At 39.2% G+C, this 18775-nt stretch overlaps 1 protein-coding gene across 3 annotated transcripts in view; it reads right to left on the bottom strand.

The window, feature by feature from the left end:
- ptprga (protein tyrosine phosphatase receptor type Ga) overlaps positions 1-18775 on the bottom strand; it is a 209436-nt gene that overhangs the window by 29423 nt on the left and 161238 nt on the right. For 2 of the 3 annotated variants that reach the window (XM_043252106.1, XM_043252108.1), the window contains 6 exons: positions 15768-15925; positions 10747-10939; positions 5764-5948; positions 2742-2850; positions 2589-2638; positions 1232-1994 (listed from right to left, as the gene is read on the bottom strand). In XM_043252106.1, the coding sequence (XP_043108041.1) occupies positions 1232-1994; positions 2589-2638; positions 2742-2850; positions 5764-5948; positions 10747-10939; positions 15768-15925 (1458 nt within the window). The remainder of the gene's footprint in view (positions 1-1231; positions 1995-2588; positions 2639-2741; positions 2851-5763; positions 5949-10746; positions 10940-15767; positions 15926-18775) is intronic. The other variant, XM_043252107.1, reaches the window with a different exon arrangement.

The raw sequence follows: 18775 nt of genomic DNA on the forward strand, positions 1-18775 counted from the left end.
CTCCGAAACAAATAGAGGGGATGGAAAGCAAGATGGAAGGATGAGAAGAGAGGGATGAGGAAGAGGGAGAGACAAAGAGAAGCAGAGAAAGACGGGAAATCAAGCACAGATAAATGAGAGCGAAATAAAGTCGTCATCGCGCAGGGGATGCAACCAAGGCCGTGGAACGCAACAAATGAAGGTTTATTGAGAAGAAAATGAATTTAGCGTTTCCTGGTGAATAGACGAGTGCTAGCGTACTAGCGTGATGTGAAAGCTTGCTATGAGGCTGATAGGGAGGTATAAAAGGCTGGGCAAAGACAAAAGAGTCCACGCGGATATCATGGTCTTTGGACATGACTTTCTTATTTCGAGAAAGAATGTCATGCGGTGTAACCATCAAGTAAAAAGTAATGACATCAATTTCGAATTCATGAAAGTGTACTCGTCTTAATCATTATTTTCAAAAGTAATGGTAATGGTAAAATGCATTATTAAATATCTATCTGAGACGGCTCTGCGTGTTTCTGCATTTTGGTCACACCACATGACACTACATTGCTTTTCTCATGTTCTTTTCACCATTATGGTATCAGGACAGATATATCAACCTGACATTCCTTGCTTTTATTGAATGAAACTAGTTAATCTGAATTCAGAAATTAAAACAATGCTCGACTGGCATTTAAATAAATATTTCAACATTTAGACCCAAAAAATTTGTGTCATGTCATTGCTTTTCAGCAGTTGTTCTCAAATAGGGGGAATCTGCAAACTTCCAAAAGGGTCTCAAGATCACTTAACTTTGAACTCCACAACAGTTTGCTGTAGCTATCATACAATACTATTTTAGTTTTTATTAATAATTTGAATATTAATACATTCAGTAATAAAACTAAGTAAAAATGTGGTTGTTATCTACAGTACATTTTTATTAATTAATTTATTCATTCATTTTGTTTGTGTTTTATTTTTAGTTAGCTATAATAGCGCTGTTCCTTGACCATTTTTATTTTATTTTATTATATATATATATATATATATATATATATATATATATATATATATATATATATTATATCAAGTTGTTTTGCTTGTAAAATATGATTAAAAGCGTTTTTTTAATTCATACTACTAAACACATACTACTAAATTCTACTAAATCATGAACAAATGGAATGAGAGTCAGGGGGCTTCGAATTTAGTTTACAGTAGTGGTCCTTGGACGAAGTAAAAAAGTTTAGTTTCTAACCTGTAAGTATGGAGAAAGGAGGCACGTGTTTGCGGTCTTCTCTGCTGGGTTTGCTGGTATAAGCCGTGTCGTCTGGGGTCTCTATTACTGCTGTCGCATTTTCATCACCCACCGGGTCTCTGGTTGGCAGGACTTGTGTGTCCTCTTCCCTTATTTTGTGTGTGTTTGTCTCCGCGTGGTCCTCCGGGACACTAGATGGTGCTGTGGAGTTTTCTCCTTTCTCTTTCGCCGTCGAATCCGGCACTGCAGTGGGCGTCTCTTTGGTCACGGAGCTGTTCGTCTGCTTTTCAACATCGTCTGGAACACTGGCGACTTTACTCTCTGCACCTTTCTCCTCGTCCTCATCTTCTTCTTCTTCGCCGTTCTTTTCTCCATCCTCGTCCTCACCCTTCCCTCCCTTATCTGCCCCGTCGTCCGATCCGTCGCTCTCTGCAGCTGCGCCGGTGTCTGCGTCGGAGGCCGGTGAGGAAGGGGCTTCTGCGGTGGTCACCATGGGTTTGGCTGGGGTCTGGCGGCTGGAGGGCGGAGGCCTGGTGGGCCAGACGGAGCTAGGGAAGGAGGAGATGACCCCGCCACTGAAACCCAACCCCGCCAGGAGGGTGCTGGTCACCACGGACGCCACCGTCGCTTGGCTGCCGCTGGAAGAGGGGCCGATGCCGGTGGCCATCGAAACGAAGGAGAACGGGAGACCCGAGGAAGTCCAAGTGGAGGAGCCGGAGCTTATGGGCGCCATGTCTGCCGAAGATGCTGGGGACACAGTTGGCTAGAGACAGGAAGAAATGGCATTTTATTGACATCTACATTGATTCCAAAACAGAAAATCTGTGCACATAATGCTGCAATTCTTGCTGGACCAGGTTCCGGGCCATTTCTGAGTAATCTTTTTTTTTATCATAGCTACAGATTTGCATTGCAATTGCAATGTATGATTATCGTAATGATGCTTCTAGAACAAATACTAAATAAAAACAAAGTAATTATTGTATGCGTTTATATTTTTTAAAAGATTAATCGTGATTAATTGCATCCAAAATAAATGTGTTTTCCCTTTATTATATGTAAATGTAAATATTTGCTAAATAAATAAGAGTTTTTAATATAGTTATTAATATTTAAATATAGTATACACACACACACAATACAATTACAAAATAAAAATATTTTAAAATCTTTATCATTATTATTATATCTATATAATATATTCTATTAATAGTTCATGCACTTTCAGTATCATTATTACAATTATTCTTTGTAATAAATACGTTATTACACAAGAAATTAATAATATACATGTTTTTCTATTTAATGGCCGCTCTAAGAGACCGTGCTGCCACCTGCTGGACAAGCCCAAACTTACCATCCCAGTTTTGACTATTCTTGTGCCCTCAAATATCCTGGTGGTGTTGGCTGCCGTGACAAAGAAGACACACGTGAATGAGAGCGAGCATTTTTAAAGCCACCACCAAAACTAGCTTTCATTAAGGCCTCGTGTGCAGGTGTAGCCCTGTACCTCTGAAGAGCATGCTCTGGCTGAAGTCACTGCGCTTGTCGTTCAAACACACCGCCTGGACGCGGAACAGGTACAGCACGTCCGGCGACACCGGGGCGATGACGGCCTCCTGAAACACAGTGAACATACGATACGTCACCGACGGATACGCCTCTCAGGAAGGGTTATCATCTGGGGCTTCCAGTTAAAACACGCTTTGAAGCCTGACCTCTCCTGACAGGGGTCTGGAGGATGAAGGCGAACAGCTTGTTCTCTTCTCCTTCACTTGACGGTAACACCTTTCTTCTTAAGTCATTAGCATTGAAAATAGACAGCCTCTATCAGTCTCTCCCTCAAATAACATTCATTACCACCTAAAGCACCTCTGAGCTGCTCAGCTGGGACACAAAGACATTGGGATTCAGCGAGAGAGACGGCGATTTATTTATAAATTAGGCTGTTTATATAATGTACACCTTTTTTTGTATAAATTATGCAACACCGTCAGGATGCTGAGGAGAAAATATGAATATGAATTACATTTTATATTAATATATAGTCGATTTAATATTAACTACGTGACTGTAAATGTAGTGTGTAATAAAATTAGAGGACACTGCATTTAATTCGATTCTTTATTAGTTGTGTTTCCTAAGGCGAACATCACTTATTATTTATAACCAGATGAATAATGATATTTTCTATGAGAAATTAACGCTAGTACTTATTTAGCAAGGGTGCATTAAATTGATCAAAAGCGACAGCAAAGACACAGCGCAAATGTAATAATTGATAACTGACGATGTTAACAATCGTAAGCGTTTCTTGAGCAGCAAATCAAATTAGATTGATTTCCGATTGGACTTTGCAAAAAAACAAAAAAAAAAATCATAATGTTACTGTTTTTTAAAACTAATTATTGCAATTTTGGGGGAGCAAAAGAGGCATAAAAATACAATTAAAAAAATAACTTTGCAAACCACAAACTTGAAGCGTATACTTAATCTTTCGTCAATTCAAATAATAAAGGATGAGATAATAAGCAGCCCCCTCATACAAACGTATAATATTGAATTTGACTGTGAATCAAAATTATATTTTAGAGCATAGACTGGACCCTACTGTAATAAATGGCCATAAATTTGCTACAGTATGGCCATAAAGTGCTACAGTAAAAACCTGTTAAATGGTTAATGGTAACGACATTGAACATTATATGTCATTTTACATTAGCGTACCGTATTTGAAAGTGAAATATAATGTATAGTTTAAAATAAATAACCATAAAATGCATAACAATTTTTTTTACAGTTGTGTACATTAGGGTTGTACATCTAATGTTGTTAAATACTTTTATTTATTTTATTTATTGCCTCTTTTTATTTTTATGTGTTACCATGACAGTGTTTAGTGCACCTGCTTATGGTGATTATTATCAGTGTTTTTAAAAAGGTACGAAACAGTCCTTTAATAGGTAAGTATACTAACATTATATCAGTTAATGAAATAATACATGTAAGCAAAGTCCATAAAACCCAAAACGTTGCTACCGTATTAATCGGCACAATTATGACCGCCGCAGCTGCTGTTTTTTTGGTTTTTGTGCAATTTTGAATGATTCAAATACGCATTATCAAATTAGATTCTTGTGATGTAGTTGTGGGTGGCTGAAGGGGTGTACGGTTTTTTAGGTGGGTGAATACTTAGCTAAATAAAAACGATTTTAACACGTTCTGCACATACTGCAAAATACTGTACTTTACCAGGTAGCTGATGCTAAAAAAAAACGAACGCACAAAGGTTACTGCATATTAAATTAAGCCTCTAGCAACACACTTCATTAACAAATCTACTTTGATGGTCAGATACGGGCATTTTTTTTAACTACGTTTCCTTAATTGTTGCCTGCTTGTCTCCTTCTAAACCTCACTCGGGCAGCCTGATTTCATCTCTGAGAAATGAAGATTCAATACAATTCTAAGTGCATGAGCAATAGCCATTATCATAACTCACTCCGCCTCTCCGGGGTCCGCTGAAAAGTGTTGCGTGCTTGAGGGATTTGTAAATCTTACGCTAAGTAAATGGCGTCAGTTCCTCTCCACTCCAACACCTTTCTGATTTACGCGAGTTTGACTGCGTTTCATTGCGTAGAAGACCCTAACTCAAATATTGCTCTGCGGTGTTGGGTTTTCACAAATGAAAAGGGAGCAAAATCGAGCCGGCCGCTAATTTGACCCAGATAGCGGCATCTTGGGACATGAGAGGAAATAGAAATGGAAATGAAGTACTTAAAAGAATGGGAAAAAGGGGGAATTTGGGAAAGGAGGGAATGGGGCGGCTCGGATGATATTCCGGCGTGGGATGCCGTGCCATTTTCAAAAACTGCACTCTGGAATGTTTGGGACCAAATGAACAATAATGACTGAGTTTCTTCGTACGGATGTGTCGCCTCACAACCCCCTTCGGCCTAGAGAATCGGGAATCTCAGCCTGTTATAAATTTGACACCCCACGGGGTGTGCTCGACGGAAAGTCAAGAGAAATGAGTCTAAAATACATCTCCACCTCTTAAACAGTTTTAGTGCATTAGTATTTTCAAACGGTGGGCCCCAAGGTCGGCGTCTACCGCTGCGGACCCCTGCTGACGACCTAAAATACAGTCTTTATTCACAGTCACACTCGCTGCGCTTCTGCAAACATGGATCTGAGGCTCTAGCGGAGGAGAGATTACAGGATATTATCCATGAGCTAGGGGTTTACAGACATGATAACAACATCCTCACATGCCAGACAGTTTGTTTTCCAAGAACAGGCTGCCACGAATCTGAAACGTGAAACGCCTATTGCTTAAAGACAAGAAAAACGGAGCGCATTTTATAGCCTATGTGCATATATAGATAGATGACCGACAAATGCAATAATGCCTCCCAATGAATATTCAAATTTCACAACCCACTTAAGAAAAATAAGCCAAATACCGTTTAATTGGTAATGAATTGTTGTGAGATATCGTGATATGGATGACCGTTACACGAATTCCTCACCAGTTTCTGATCGCTCCCTTTGACGTACGTCTCCTCATATGACTCATCGTTTCTGGTCCAGCTGTAGGAGATGTGGTAGCTCATGATGGGTGGATCGTAGGTGATCTCCGGACGGGACCATCGAACGACAAGCGCCGTCTTGTTCATGTGCTGGACGTTCATGTTGATGGGGGCACTGCTGCATGCTGGAAAGACAGAAAGAATAAAAAAAATGTGTTTACCACTCTAACCTTGAGCTCCATTAGCGCCCTTAGATCCCACAGCCACTAGATGGCTCTGTTAGACCGATGGCTACATCCGCTCGGCTTTCACGTGTCCTGAATTGTGTCATGCCCTCTGTAAACACCAGCAGCATCCAAGTTGCTGTTAATCTCCCCAGCAGAAGGTGTTTAATCACCGAGCGTGCCACAGTTTCTGGCGGCTGACATCGTGCGTAGGGGTGCGCTTCTATTCGTAGAGAAATCTGACAGAAGAAGCCCTAAATTTTCTTTAGTTTTGGTCTTCCTAAAATGCATGCATCATAGACAAACGCGCACCTCTACGCACACACACACACACACAAAAAACACTCCCTCCCACAGCCACAGGGGAGCCATTACATCCAAAACAATGCTAATTAAACTAATTCTACCATCACTCCTCACGCCGAAGCCTCTATTAGCTCTAATCATGAGAGAAGTAATAGTGACTACAGCCGTAATCATACTGCATAAAGAATACAGTGATGCCTGCCCTGACTTTCACACAGATGGCGTGCATTCGTGATTACGGCACACAAACGTGACCGTGACCTTTGAGGATGGAAGCTTGTCCTTTAAATAAGACCTCATAGACAGTTCAACAGCCTCCTCCGGTAAGAGTTTATAGGGGAATTATGTTGAAAAGCTCACGAACATCGCAATTTGCATACTATTCACCCTAGATGATGTTCAAGACGCAGGCAGTACTATTAATACTGCCCACAACTCCTTGCGCGGTGTAATATGAGTTTAAGATGTTCTCTTTTCTTGTTTTGAAAAGTCAGAAATGCTGCTGCATCACTTTTTAACGCACGAACTTATAAGCTAAGCAACAATGAATTGTAAACCTAAATGCTAAAAGTTCGTAACAAGTGAGTTTGTCCCAAAAACTGCAAACCTGTTTTATTTGTTACTAAAAATACGCTGGCCTTCGGTGTACGTCAGAAGTATCGACTGGGACGCAGGGGCAGTAATACGTGGGACCATAAAGAAGTTTCAAACCAGTAGGAATGTTTGGCACAAAAATCCATTGCATGTAATAAATTTGTGAAAAATCGGCAGACGTATTGAAAATAAAAATCGCGCTCTGACAGTAGGTGGTGCTTACAGGAAACATGAGATACAAAAACTTGAATGCGCTTCTACTCTAATGCTACTTTCTGTTTCTGACATCAGACTGTCATGATAAAGCTTGTATTGAAACAACGGTTCGCAAAAACTCCTACCGGTTGGTCAGTTTTCTTCGCAATGCAGTCTTTGGTTCTCTATTAGTTTGTTTTAGTTGTTGCTTTCTTACAATTCTTTTTCGACTGCGAAACAATGGGCCAGACAAGTGTACTAAAGAAGGCTAAACTCTCACACTACACACAAACCCTAGCGCACATATAAAAAACATAGTATACTTTGCAATTTACTACCAAGGAATTTAACATTTAATGTCCTGGACATGGACGTATCCCACTTAAAACTGGCAAGAGCATTGATCTGACCTGATGTGTGATATCATTTATTAAACCTTGTCATACTTCACGTTTGCGATCTCTTTTAAACTTTTGTGTTCGACAGAATTCCAAGAAATGATCAGAAGAAAAGCTCGATCGTAACATCTTCTCCGTCCATGTATCTGTGCAGAACATCCCCCGCTCTCTCAGAAACACAGTCACAGAGGTTACTGCGCGAAAGTGCAGGTCTCTTATGAGATGCACAGAGAAACGTTTAATAAAAAGGCCATCTTTGGCCCTGCGGCTTGTTGACCACGGAGAGTGAGATTAATGGAGGGATGTAGCAGGAAAGGAGAGAAGGTGAGAGCAGAAGTCAAATTAGAGAGAGAGAAAGTGCAAACACTCCGTTAACCTTGAGCGGCTGTTTCGAAAAAAGACCGGTTTAAAAGGAACAGTTCACATGAAAAAGAATATTTTGCCGTCGGATGGCCAAAAAAGCTTTTCTCTCAAAAAGATACGGGTTTCAAACAGAAGAGCAAATAAACGGAACGCAAAAGTATCTCAAAGGAAGTGCGCGATTACGCACACGTTAGCTTGAAATATTGAACGTTTAACAAAAAGGAAAAAGAAATTCAATTGGTGCGTTTCCCAGCTGGACACGCTCAGGTGGGAATGTGTGCTGCGTCAAAGTCTGTAATATATTCTGATAAAACTGATTCGGCCGTTTTGCCTACTGTGAGGAAGAGTTCAGCTATGATCCAGCGCGTCTTTTGAATTAATCGAAGCTGACAAAAAGTTCAGCTCCAGCCTGCAGGCACCATTGATATGCTTCTGTTTTCAGCTTCTATCACACTATTACTCCACCCTTTCATCCTTTTTTCTTTATTCTATCCTTTCTGTTCTCTTTTAATTCTTCGACGACAGCGCACGGCGTCCACAATCAATTTCGCACGGAGCTGAAATTAAACGTATAACCAGGGAGCGATAAGAGAAGCGCTTCTCTCTTTATATCACGGAGTTTCAGAATATTTCCAAGCAACCAAATTAATTCTGATTCGGAATGTGCTGGAATTAAAGCAGCTGTTTAGGAGGATGGATGCAACTTGGGTAATTCAAATCATCTGGAAATTTTTGGATCTGCGTTAACAAGCTAGTCCGACAGAAAGAGTTTATTAGAGAGTGGGTGGTCAGCTCTGCTGGTAGTTTTGGACCCGGGGACTTTTAATTTGTCAAAGAGTGGATATGCATGTATTACAGAACTGTGGCAGTTTTAGTTTTCCTTCTCTGAATCACTTTATATAACGCAAGTTATTTATAAAAGAAAGTAGTTTCCACAACAAAATGGCTGGTGTATCGATATGTGGTGGAATTGTTAAGTATTTTAGTTGAATAAATCGGTCAATTTGTCTTACTAAAGTTACATAATTAGCTACAATGGATTTTTATCATTTATAAACCTAAATCGACATAGAATAAATAAAAAAATATATTATAGCCATTAGCTACAAAGAGGGAGAACTGTGTTCAAAAGTGAGGAGGAATGAAGGTAAAACCTGTTGTATTGGTCTCCATCTTCCTCTGGCCTCTTTACCTTGATCAAGGAGAAAAGGACAGTTTTCTGCCTGTCATTTGTGTACTGTGATCTGTGTTTGAGGCGCTGTACTTGGACCACGGCTCACCAGGCAAGATTTTACGAACATGTGAGCGAACTGTAAACGAGAGGAGCTACAGCAGTACAATTCCAGTGCCAATCAATATCTGTTACAGCCCTCTAGATATTATGCCCAATATAGTACAGGGAAAGAGTGTGTAGGATGAGTGTTTTTGTGTACATGGGGTAAACAACCTTTGTCTGTATTGAAAGGTAGTGGGTGTGCATTTTTTTTTGGACAATTTGTGAGGATCAAATGTTCCCATGAGAAAAACGGCCTTCTCGAACGAATGTAAAAACAACGGTAAGGAAGCTTGTTAGTTTCTTAGTGTTAAATCCCTGCCACATGACCCACGTCAGGACTTCAGCGCACCTCTTAACACGAGCGTTGAGTGCCGCTGTGATCTCCAAGTGAAAAAAGCATTTTATGGCGTTGCTAGGCAGCATGAAAGCGTGAGGTTTACACTGTAAATGGTGACAGAAATAACTAATGTGAACTGGGGTTTAAATGGTAAAAAGTCCTGGTGTTTGTGAATGTCACGGTGTGTGTTTGACTCAGAATGGGATATCACAACGTGATATCTTAACTACTAAACAGTGTGGTGACAGATGAAATTAAACTAGGGCCATCAATAGATTTAATAATACAATTCCAATAAAAACGAGTAATGTGTTAAAGCATCTAACTTTAAATCTATAGTAAACTGTCTTTTGGCGTTACAATAACACTGTCAAAATTTACTGTCAAAAGACACGCAGTGAAGAATTAGAGCTAAAATTTTTGCACTTTACTTTATTGATTATGCATTTGTAGGCATTTATGGCTCGAGAGTATCGAAATGAATCACGCAACACAATCCTGTAAAGTTTGTGCTACTCAAATTACTTTATTTATTTAACGCGACGTTTTGTGCTACTCTTGGTAGATTGCACTGGTCATTATGTGCGCGTTGTCAGTAAATCAGTGCTTTTATGGAATTTAGCTCTAATTCTAATTTGCCCTGTTTAATATATCTAGCCCTAATGAGGAAAAAAATTGTTGGGTACGTGTGATCTTTTCAAGAGAGGTCTCTTATGTTCACCAAGGCTATACTGCCATTAATTACACAAAAAAAAACGAAGGTTCCCATCACGATATAAACTCCAGTGTGTGTGTATATCTGAACGCTTCAACCATTCGTGTCCAGATATCCTCAACAAGGACCGATGCAGCTGTCTGTTGGACACCAGAGGATCTGTGGCGTATAGACAGAGGTGAGAAAAACAGCATGTCCTTGAAAAGCTGCAGTTCTGTGCATTTCAGGCGAGCGCGGCTGCCACATGGAGCAGAGAAATGAGCGAGAAAATAGGCAAGTAAAGACAGAGCTTCTAATGACACAATAGCAGAGGACGGCGCCATATGCCACCTACTCGCTGTCATTACACAAGCGCACTCACACACACTGACACACACGTGTTTGCTCTTGCATTATGCGATGCATTACGCGCAAGCACTAATGAGGGAAATCTGAATCTATTTGAATCTAAATTTGTATCCAAAAAGAGTCCAGAGAGCTTACGAACACGGGGTACGTGATTCACAGCCATTATGCACAAACATCTGGCTTGATAGAAGCTGCCAGCCAATCAGCTGTCGGGAAAGCCCGCCCACCTTTAGAAGCCTCAGTACCGTATGGGTTCCCCAGGCTGTCGGTCAAGTCGGGCAGCCAAGCATCTTTGACGGCGGACTTGAAGACCCCTCGGTTGTCCAGACTCTGGAGTGGGCGGAAGTTGTTACGCAGGTATTCCACTGATTTAACATGATCCTGCTGTTCTGTGGTGAAGATGGAATAGAACGCTTCCAGCTGAGAGAGAAAGAGAAAGAAAGAGAGAGAGTTCAGTATGTTTTTATTTTTCAGTAAGTCATCTCCCGAGATGCCTGGAGTCTCTTTTCCCCTCCTTCCAAACTAGTGACTCAGAGGAATGTTATTTTAGCCCACAGGCTGATCAAAGACTGAAAACATGACCGACCGTCTGTCTTACTTTCACCTCTTCCATGCCTCACTAACCTTCTGTCTCCATCCCTCTCCTGCTTTCTAAAAACACCGAACGTTCATCAGAACCCGCACACTGTCCTCTTTACATTATCCCCAATATGAAGTCATCTGATGGATCACCTCAAGAAGGACACAGAGTAAGAGGAAGCACAGGCTGTGTGTCTGGGAATGTGTGAGTCTGAGACTCAACCAATGAGAAAAAGTACTTTGAAGCATTTAAAAACGAAAAATGGCTGAACCTCCAACGCAAAATACCTCACGGGTAAAATAGGGCTCATAAATCTATTTCCTCCAAATCATTCATTCAATCGTTCATTCCTTTATTCATACAAAGGTTTGGATCAAGGTTGTTACATACTGTACATATTCAAAATAACAAAGTTTAAGTCACACGTTATTTGTAAAAATCAAAACAACATTGCCGCAGTCTTCACCGACAATGTAATGTGCTATAAATGCACCATCAGTGTTACCTTTAGCAGCAAACTGCATTTCTGACACTTCTAGGGCATCTATAACTCAGAATGGACTGCATCAGCTCAGATCTACTCAGATGACCACACCAGAGGTGTTTGTTTTACACTTTGTGGCATAGAATTGTTGAAATATTCAAGAGTTCTGTTTGAGAATTTAACAAGACTTCTGCATTCTGTCATTACAATATTATTTAAACACACCTGCTCTGTTTTGTTAATAATTAGATAAAAGGTGACAATTTGTAAGCATATTAAGCATATGATAAAATTAATACGTTTTGACATTATGTTTATATAATATTTTTACTTGTTTCTATTTTAAATCTGACCATTTGCTTATCTTCACTAAGCTTGGTTTTTTTTTTATGTTTTGTTTGTTTTACTTTTGTTAGCATTAGAATTCATGCGATACTGAAATTGGTGACAAGAATTATGCAATTTGAATATATATTATTCACATATTAATTTCTTAGATTTAAACCCGAAATAAAAGCAATAATGTTTTCATTTGTTTATTTATTTTATATGCATATGTGTGTAATGTGTATATTTATTTATTATGTATATGAAGACACACACATATAATATATATATATATATATATATATATATATACACACACACACACACATACACACATGTCAAATCGCCCCCTCCAAATGGAAACCTTCAAAAGCATTGTCAAATCTCACATTTCAGCAAATATCTGACATAATTCCCTGTGCTTTTGGTTTCCACAGTGAGATCCGCTGCATCAATATGGCGCTCTCGAATAATCTCCTAATCACAATCCTCATCTATTAATCCCTCGCATGCCAAAAACCTAGCTTGTAAACAGCTTATTGGGAGTGGGCACCAGCTACAAAAGCACGCATCTTATTGTGTACAATTCTTAGCACAGTAGTAATCCGGCACAGATTTGTGTGTGCGCGTGTGTTTATGCAATGACTGTGCATCATGGGTAAGAAGGTTAAGTAATCCCTTGTGGGAAATCATAGCAATAGGGCCGTTCTGGGTCACACATCTGGGTGTGTGTGTGTGTGTGTGTGTGCATCACTGCTTAAAAGACATGTTGGAGTCTGATGGTTGAGTAATCCCTTATGGCTAACCACAGCAACAGGGCATTCTTGGGGCAAACTGCAAGACGTGTGTGTGATGTCCACCTATGCTCCAGATGTTGCAAATGCAGTAGACTGGCTGAGCATCGATCGTCTCTTAAAGTGCCCCAGAGCTCCGTCTGTCAGTCTCCGTGACCTACTTCCTGCTTTGATGAAGAACAAAGGAGCAAGAAAAATGGGGAGTGAAGGACAACTGTCTTCCTCCATAGACTCACTTATATCTGCCTCAGCAGTGTTTCCTTTTAAACAAAATCACCCAGAGACGAAAGGGAACAAAAGAACTTTAAGAGGTGTCAAATGAGAGCAGAAAGCTTCTGTGGGCAGCATTTATGGACTGTGTCTTCCTGTAGAAAGCTCACTGAGCTGTGACCGTTACACGTATCACTTCCTGCAGTTTTGATATGATGGACTCAGAACATTTGGATACTGATGGTGACTCACATTTATAACAAAATTTTAGAAATTATTGTACATTTTTCAGTGATTACACATAAGTAGACTGTATGTAAAATCATGCAAATGCCTTCATACCTATTCAAAAATAGCTGAAACTGAAGATTTTTGCGCATAAGCCCTATTTGACTTTGAATGCAAATTGCTTTTTCAACATTACGCCATTGTATTCAAAGTGCAAATCAAAGTTTTGACGTCATTATTTCAGTTGTAGTTTTATCGCTTTGTTGCTTTTCAGATTTTCATTCAAACCCTCAAAATGGTATTTAAAATGAGACGAATCTACCGTACGCCAGTTTGTCTTAACAGAAAGAAAAAGTGCAGCATGTGCAAAAAAAAAAAAACATATTAGCCTAAACTAATTTCTGTGGGTTTCTTAGTAGTTCATTTGCATAAGATGTGTACTTGGGTTCACAGATTGCTAGACTTTGCTAGCAAAAAGAGAAGAGAACACTCAGAACGGCCTTATAATATTGGCGGCACACTAAAAAAAACAAAACAAGATATAACAAAGTTGTCCAAAATATTAAAGACGAGAATGCAAATGAAAGTTCTTTTGTGACAGTTTTAGCATGTCAATAGATACGACAGTCTTAAATTATTTGGTCTTGGTAGGAATAGATCCGCTACACCGCTGATGCATATACAGGAACTTGCTATTGCCAATACATATGCAGATACAGAACTGTGAGTATGTAAGACATCCTGCTGCTGCACAAATAGCATATATAATAACCCGTAGCAGATATATAGAGGATATATGCAACATGAACCAATCAACTTGTGTCAAACAGTCTTCCTCTGTGAATATCATCAGTTAGTGGTAAGGAACCATCAGCCTGTGCCATCTAGAGTTTCATGACAGAACATCTTCTGCCAAAAACTAACTAAAACTGAAAAAATATAAAATAGTCAACATTGCTCACTGACTAGCCGACTGTTGAAAGACTAGCCATTTCCGCACACATATATACACATACACACACACACACACACACACACACACACACACACACACACACACACATATATATATATATATATATATATCACTGACTTGTGTTGAATTTTAATTGGCCAAAAATATTTATAACCAATAGTATGGCACATTGAGCCCGTTTCAAGATAAACAAGCAAAGCAGAACTCATGGAACCATTTGCGAATTACGCATTGTACAGTTCTGCAAATGATTTACGCAAAAATTTGGTACCTCAGTCCATTGCAGTCTCGTGTGTCAAACTGAAAATGCGTTGTCTATCCATTTCTGTTTCAAATATGATTTTATCGTTACAAAGTCTTACACCATATGGTTACAAACCTTGAAAAGACTTTGAAATAACATGGAATCTTACATGGCCGGATGAGGTCTATACAGATATCCTTTGATCTTTTATATGTGAGAGCAAATCCTCTGTTTGCCGTTTCTCTTTTAACATGCGGTGAGATCAGAAGTCACAGAGAGGCCAGAGACGGATCTGTTTCTGAAGGAAAACAACCTTCATAAACAGACGTCGTGTTCCCTATAAATTTCGGCTTTTACTTAATGCGTCCTTCTTTGTTTGGTATCTGAGTCTAACAGTCCACCTCGCATCGCGGTACCCACCCTGAGGATTTCTGCCAGTCCTCTTTCCTCTACTTTTGTGGAAGCTCACCATGCCTTCGCATAGCTCTTCGTGCAGCCTGTTTGCATAACGATGCCCCATTTTTGGTGGTTAGTTTTGTTATATTACAGTGTAAAATCTCAGCTGGAGAGTTTTCCTTATCAATCAGAGCTCAGGAGCATTGCAAAGAGGGAGGACAGGATGCATGTGCGCAAGCGGTGCTGGGTGACGCATACTAATGGAGAGGTATGAGTCAGTGTGGTGAAAGTCTGAAGTCTTGTAGGGTCCATTAGCAATAATGGGTATTATAAAGATTGCTCTTTTCTCTTATTTCTTATGCTGTTTAACTGTTGTCCCAAAGCCCAGCTGTTTTTCATGAGCTCCGTCTAATAAATCTCATACAATTTAAACTCCTCAGACTTCCCAACTGGGTCAGCTTCTCTGTATTATGAGAAATGTGACTTTGATACATAATAAATCTTTTTTTAGCAAAATTTGGGTAATTATGGGTAATGAAAGGTTCACGTTTTGATTTTGGGAGTCCCCAACAACAGGTTGACATGCATGCAAGGTCATTGTTATATTACCTTACTTACTCGACGACTTCCAAACGTGTCGTTGAGCGATAAATTTTTTTTTGCATGATGCAAATCTGCAAGTGATTGGTCCGACTGGTCTCATTTAAACCCCTGATAAAGCAGTGTTTGTGAGCACAGCGCTGCTTTCTTTACAGCCATTATTACAGCCACTATTTTACCACTCCAAGATGGACGCAAAAATACCATCAAGTGCATGGGCAACATGCTAATATTTCATGTTGACCTCAACACGAAGCAACTTATTATTCATTTTAAAACGACTCGTTTCAATGATTCAACTAAAACAATTAAAATTAAGACTTTTCAAAAATCTATAATAAGGGCACTTTAAAGACCCAAATAGCACACATAAGCTCAACACACCTTTATATGTGTAGTATAGACTCACCTGTTTGTAGGAGAGGAACACAGGCCGACTGAAGACGATCCACTCCACCACTTTACTGCAGGGTGGTGTGGTCAAGGAGCCGATGTAGCGGTAGTAGCTCCCGATGGAGGATGGCAACAAGTCTCTAAGCACGAAAGGCTCTAGAAACGTTTCTTTTTCTGGAAAAAAACCCAAAAAAGAAATTACAGTTCAAATCTATTAACATACTTCCTGACATAGCACTTGAGATTTATTGATATAAAATTTTTTATACAATTTTATCGTACTACTTTTGCACATTTTTTAATATATCAGCCTGAAATGTGTTTTAATGTCACCATTGATGATGATTGTATGATATTCTAATAATACCTGTCTTTACATACAAGATATTTAAAGTGTACCTGAAACATACTTGCAACAGTTCCATTTTAGCAAAATTAAATATACTTGTACTCTTACACATTTAAAATACTATATTTAAAAAATGAGTTGTTCCAAAATGACCGGAAAGTATATAATTATATAAATGTGTCTGTAGTACACATGCACTAAGAAATGTATTTCAAATATGTTTTAGTATATTTATTTTTATTTTGGGTTGAGTTTTATTTACAACCGTTTAAGTACTTGAGATATAAGTAAATGAAATAACATTATGACGTAATTTTGACATTTCACAGTCTTTTAAAGGCAGTATATTGTACATGGAATCAAATAATTGATTTTCTTTTATAAAATATTACTAACTTAATATGCCTACCTAGCAATTTGAAGTAATTCACACTGATTTTGCAAAACCCTACAAACAACATGACACAGCAAGCGTTTGATTCTTTAAGAGAATGAGTCATAAAAACAAGCACTGAATGGTTTGGCATGACTAAAAATAAGTGACTCATAGGAGTCACCCTTTCGGGAATCTACACTATTCTCACTTTACTGTATGTTTCTGATTCACTAAAAATAAACACACTCATAAGATTCGATTGCTTGAGTCAACACCCTACCATCACGACTGTGCCTTTAGTATGCAAACGCTCATATTTACTTTAGAGAGTATGAAACTCTGATTACGCAGCTTGCTTATTTGATTAAGAAAATTTCTTTTTCTCTTTTGTACGCATCAAAATGGAGCAGCTGTAACTTCGAGATTAATCTCTGTATTGTCCTAGAATTGTTTTTCTCCACTGTTGTTAGTCCAAAAAGAGACACAGACCAAACTAGATGTTCAAGCCGTGGATGAGTTGTGCGTTTAGCATTTTAAAGCCACTCAATCCTCGAGAGGACACAGTCTGCAGATTTCTACCCATAATCCTCCTCTGATTGAAACGCTTATCAGTTCCATCCAACAATGCCTGCCCAACATATGGCTGGCCTGGCGACACGATAAAACGAGAACGGCTGAATTACACAGCTTTCCACTTGAGTATTTCTTGTTCTGATTTTCAAATGCACAAACATTTTGCTTGAAATCTAGATAAACAGATGGAGAAAGTCGATTGGTTTGATGTGCGGCGATGATGACGCACAAAGAATAAAGTATATTGCCAGTCCGCTGACCCATATTTCAAACCTAACACTAGGAATCCTGTTCAAAGGAGCTTAGCATGTAAACGGCATCTGATTTGGAAATATCTTTGCGGGGAATTCTAAACATTTGATCATAGTGCAGCCCGAGCCCAAAAACATACTGGCCGTTTGAGCGTTTCCATGTCTTTCAAATGTATTGCCAATGGGAGCAGTGATGGCCTGGCCAATCAAGACTTCAAAACAGCACTGGAATACTGAATTAATAGACTTGTAATACATTCCGTAGAGAAACCAAGAGCTCATTTTAGTGTTTTGATTTATGCACCCCTGAGAAGAGGCGTTCGGTTCAGTGAACAATACTCAACGACTGGTGTGGCGCGATGGGACGAACATGAACTCGCAACACTCAGCGCCACTACCAATCACAGCAGGATTTCGAGATACGATAGCAGTCTCATTATCACTCACTTAGAGAGAGAGCAAAATAAACAGAAGCTCGAGCTCATTTATATACGCCTAGATGGCTAGTGTGTAAATGGGGAGGCTAACATGCCTTGTGTTGTGTGTATATTGAAGTTAAGGTTGAATGAATGGTAATCCCCTGAAGGTTGGACTGGGAATGTAGAACTAGAGAGAGAGAAGCTTTCGCCGTGCCTCGGTGGCACGGTAATGGATGCCACAGAACGCTTTTCTGTCACACGCGCACACACAGCCACGGGGCAAACTCTCCAGTCACACATCCGTGTCTGGACACAGCACGCCACCGACTCTCTGTGCCACACGCAGTCCCGCCGCCGAGGCGTCCGTCATGAGGTTACATCAGCTGCCGCGCACTAGGAGAATGCGCGTTGCCAGTACAGTAGGGAGGAAATGTTTGCATTTTTGGATACGGTTTCTGATCGAATCCTATCCTCGTTTCTCATTTAAAGGGATAGTTCACCCCAAAATGAACATTCTGTGACTAACACTCACCCTCATTCCAAACCAGTAAGATCTTTGTTCATCTCAGTATAACTAAATTAAAAACTATTTTGATCCTAGAGCTTTCTGACCATGTGGAGAAAGCCAATGTTCAAAGACCAGAAAGGTAGTAAGGACATAGTTAAAATAGTCCACGTTACATCACTAATTTCTTCATTTTATGAAGCTAATTGTTTTTGTGCTTAAAGAAAACAAAAATAACGACTCTATTTAACAATTTCTTCTCTTCTGTGTCAGTCCTTGGCTTTGTTATTTTTGGTACTTCACCCAAAAAACGATTTTACTTACCCTCATGCTATCTTAAAATGTATATTGTATTTGAACAAAAAAAAGATAATAAAATAAAATTATATATATATATATATATATATATATATATATATATATATATATATATATATATATATATATATATATATATATATATATACAGTCATAGACTAATTATTTTCTTAGTTTTTGTTTATATTAAAAATAAAAGTCACACACACCTGCGACAGCAAGAAGAGGCCTAG

The sequence above is a fragment of the Puntigrus tetrazona genome, chromosome 11, assembly GCF_018831695.1.
Source record: "Puntigrus tetrazona isolate hp1 chromosome 11, ASM1883169v1, whole genome shotgun sequence".
NCBI lineage: Eukaryota > Metazoa > Chordata > Actinopteri > Cypriniformes > Cyprinidae > Puntigrus > Puntigrus tetrazona.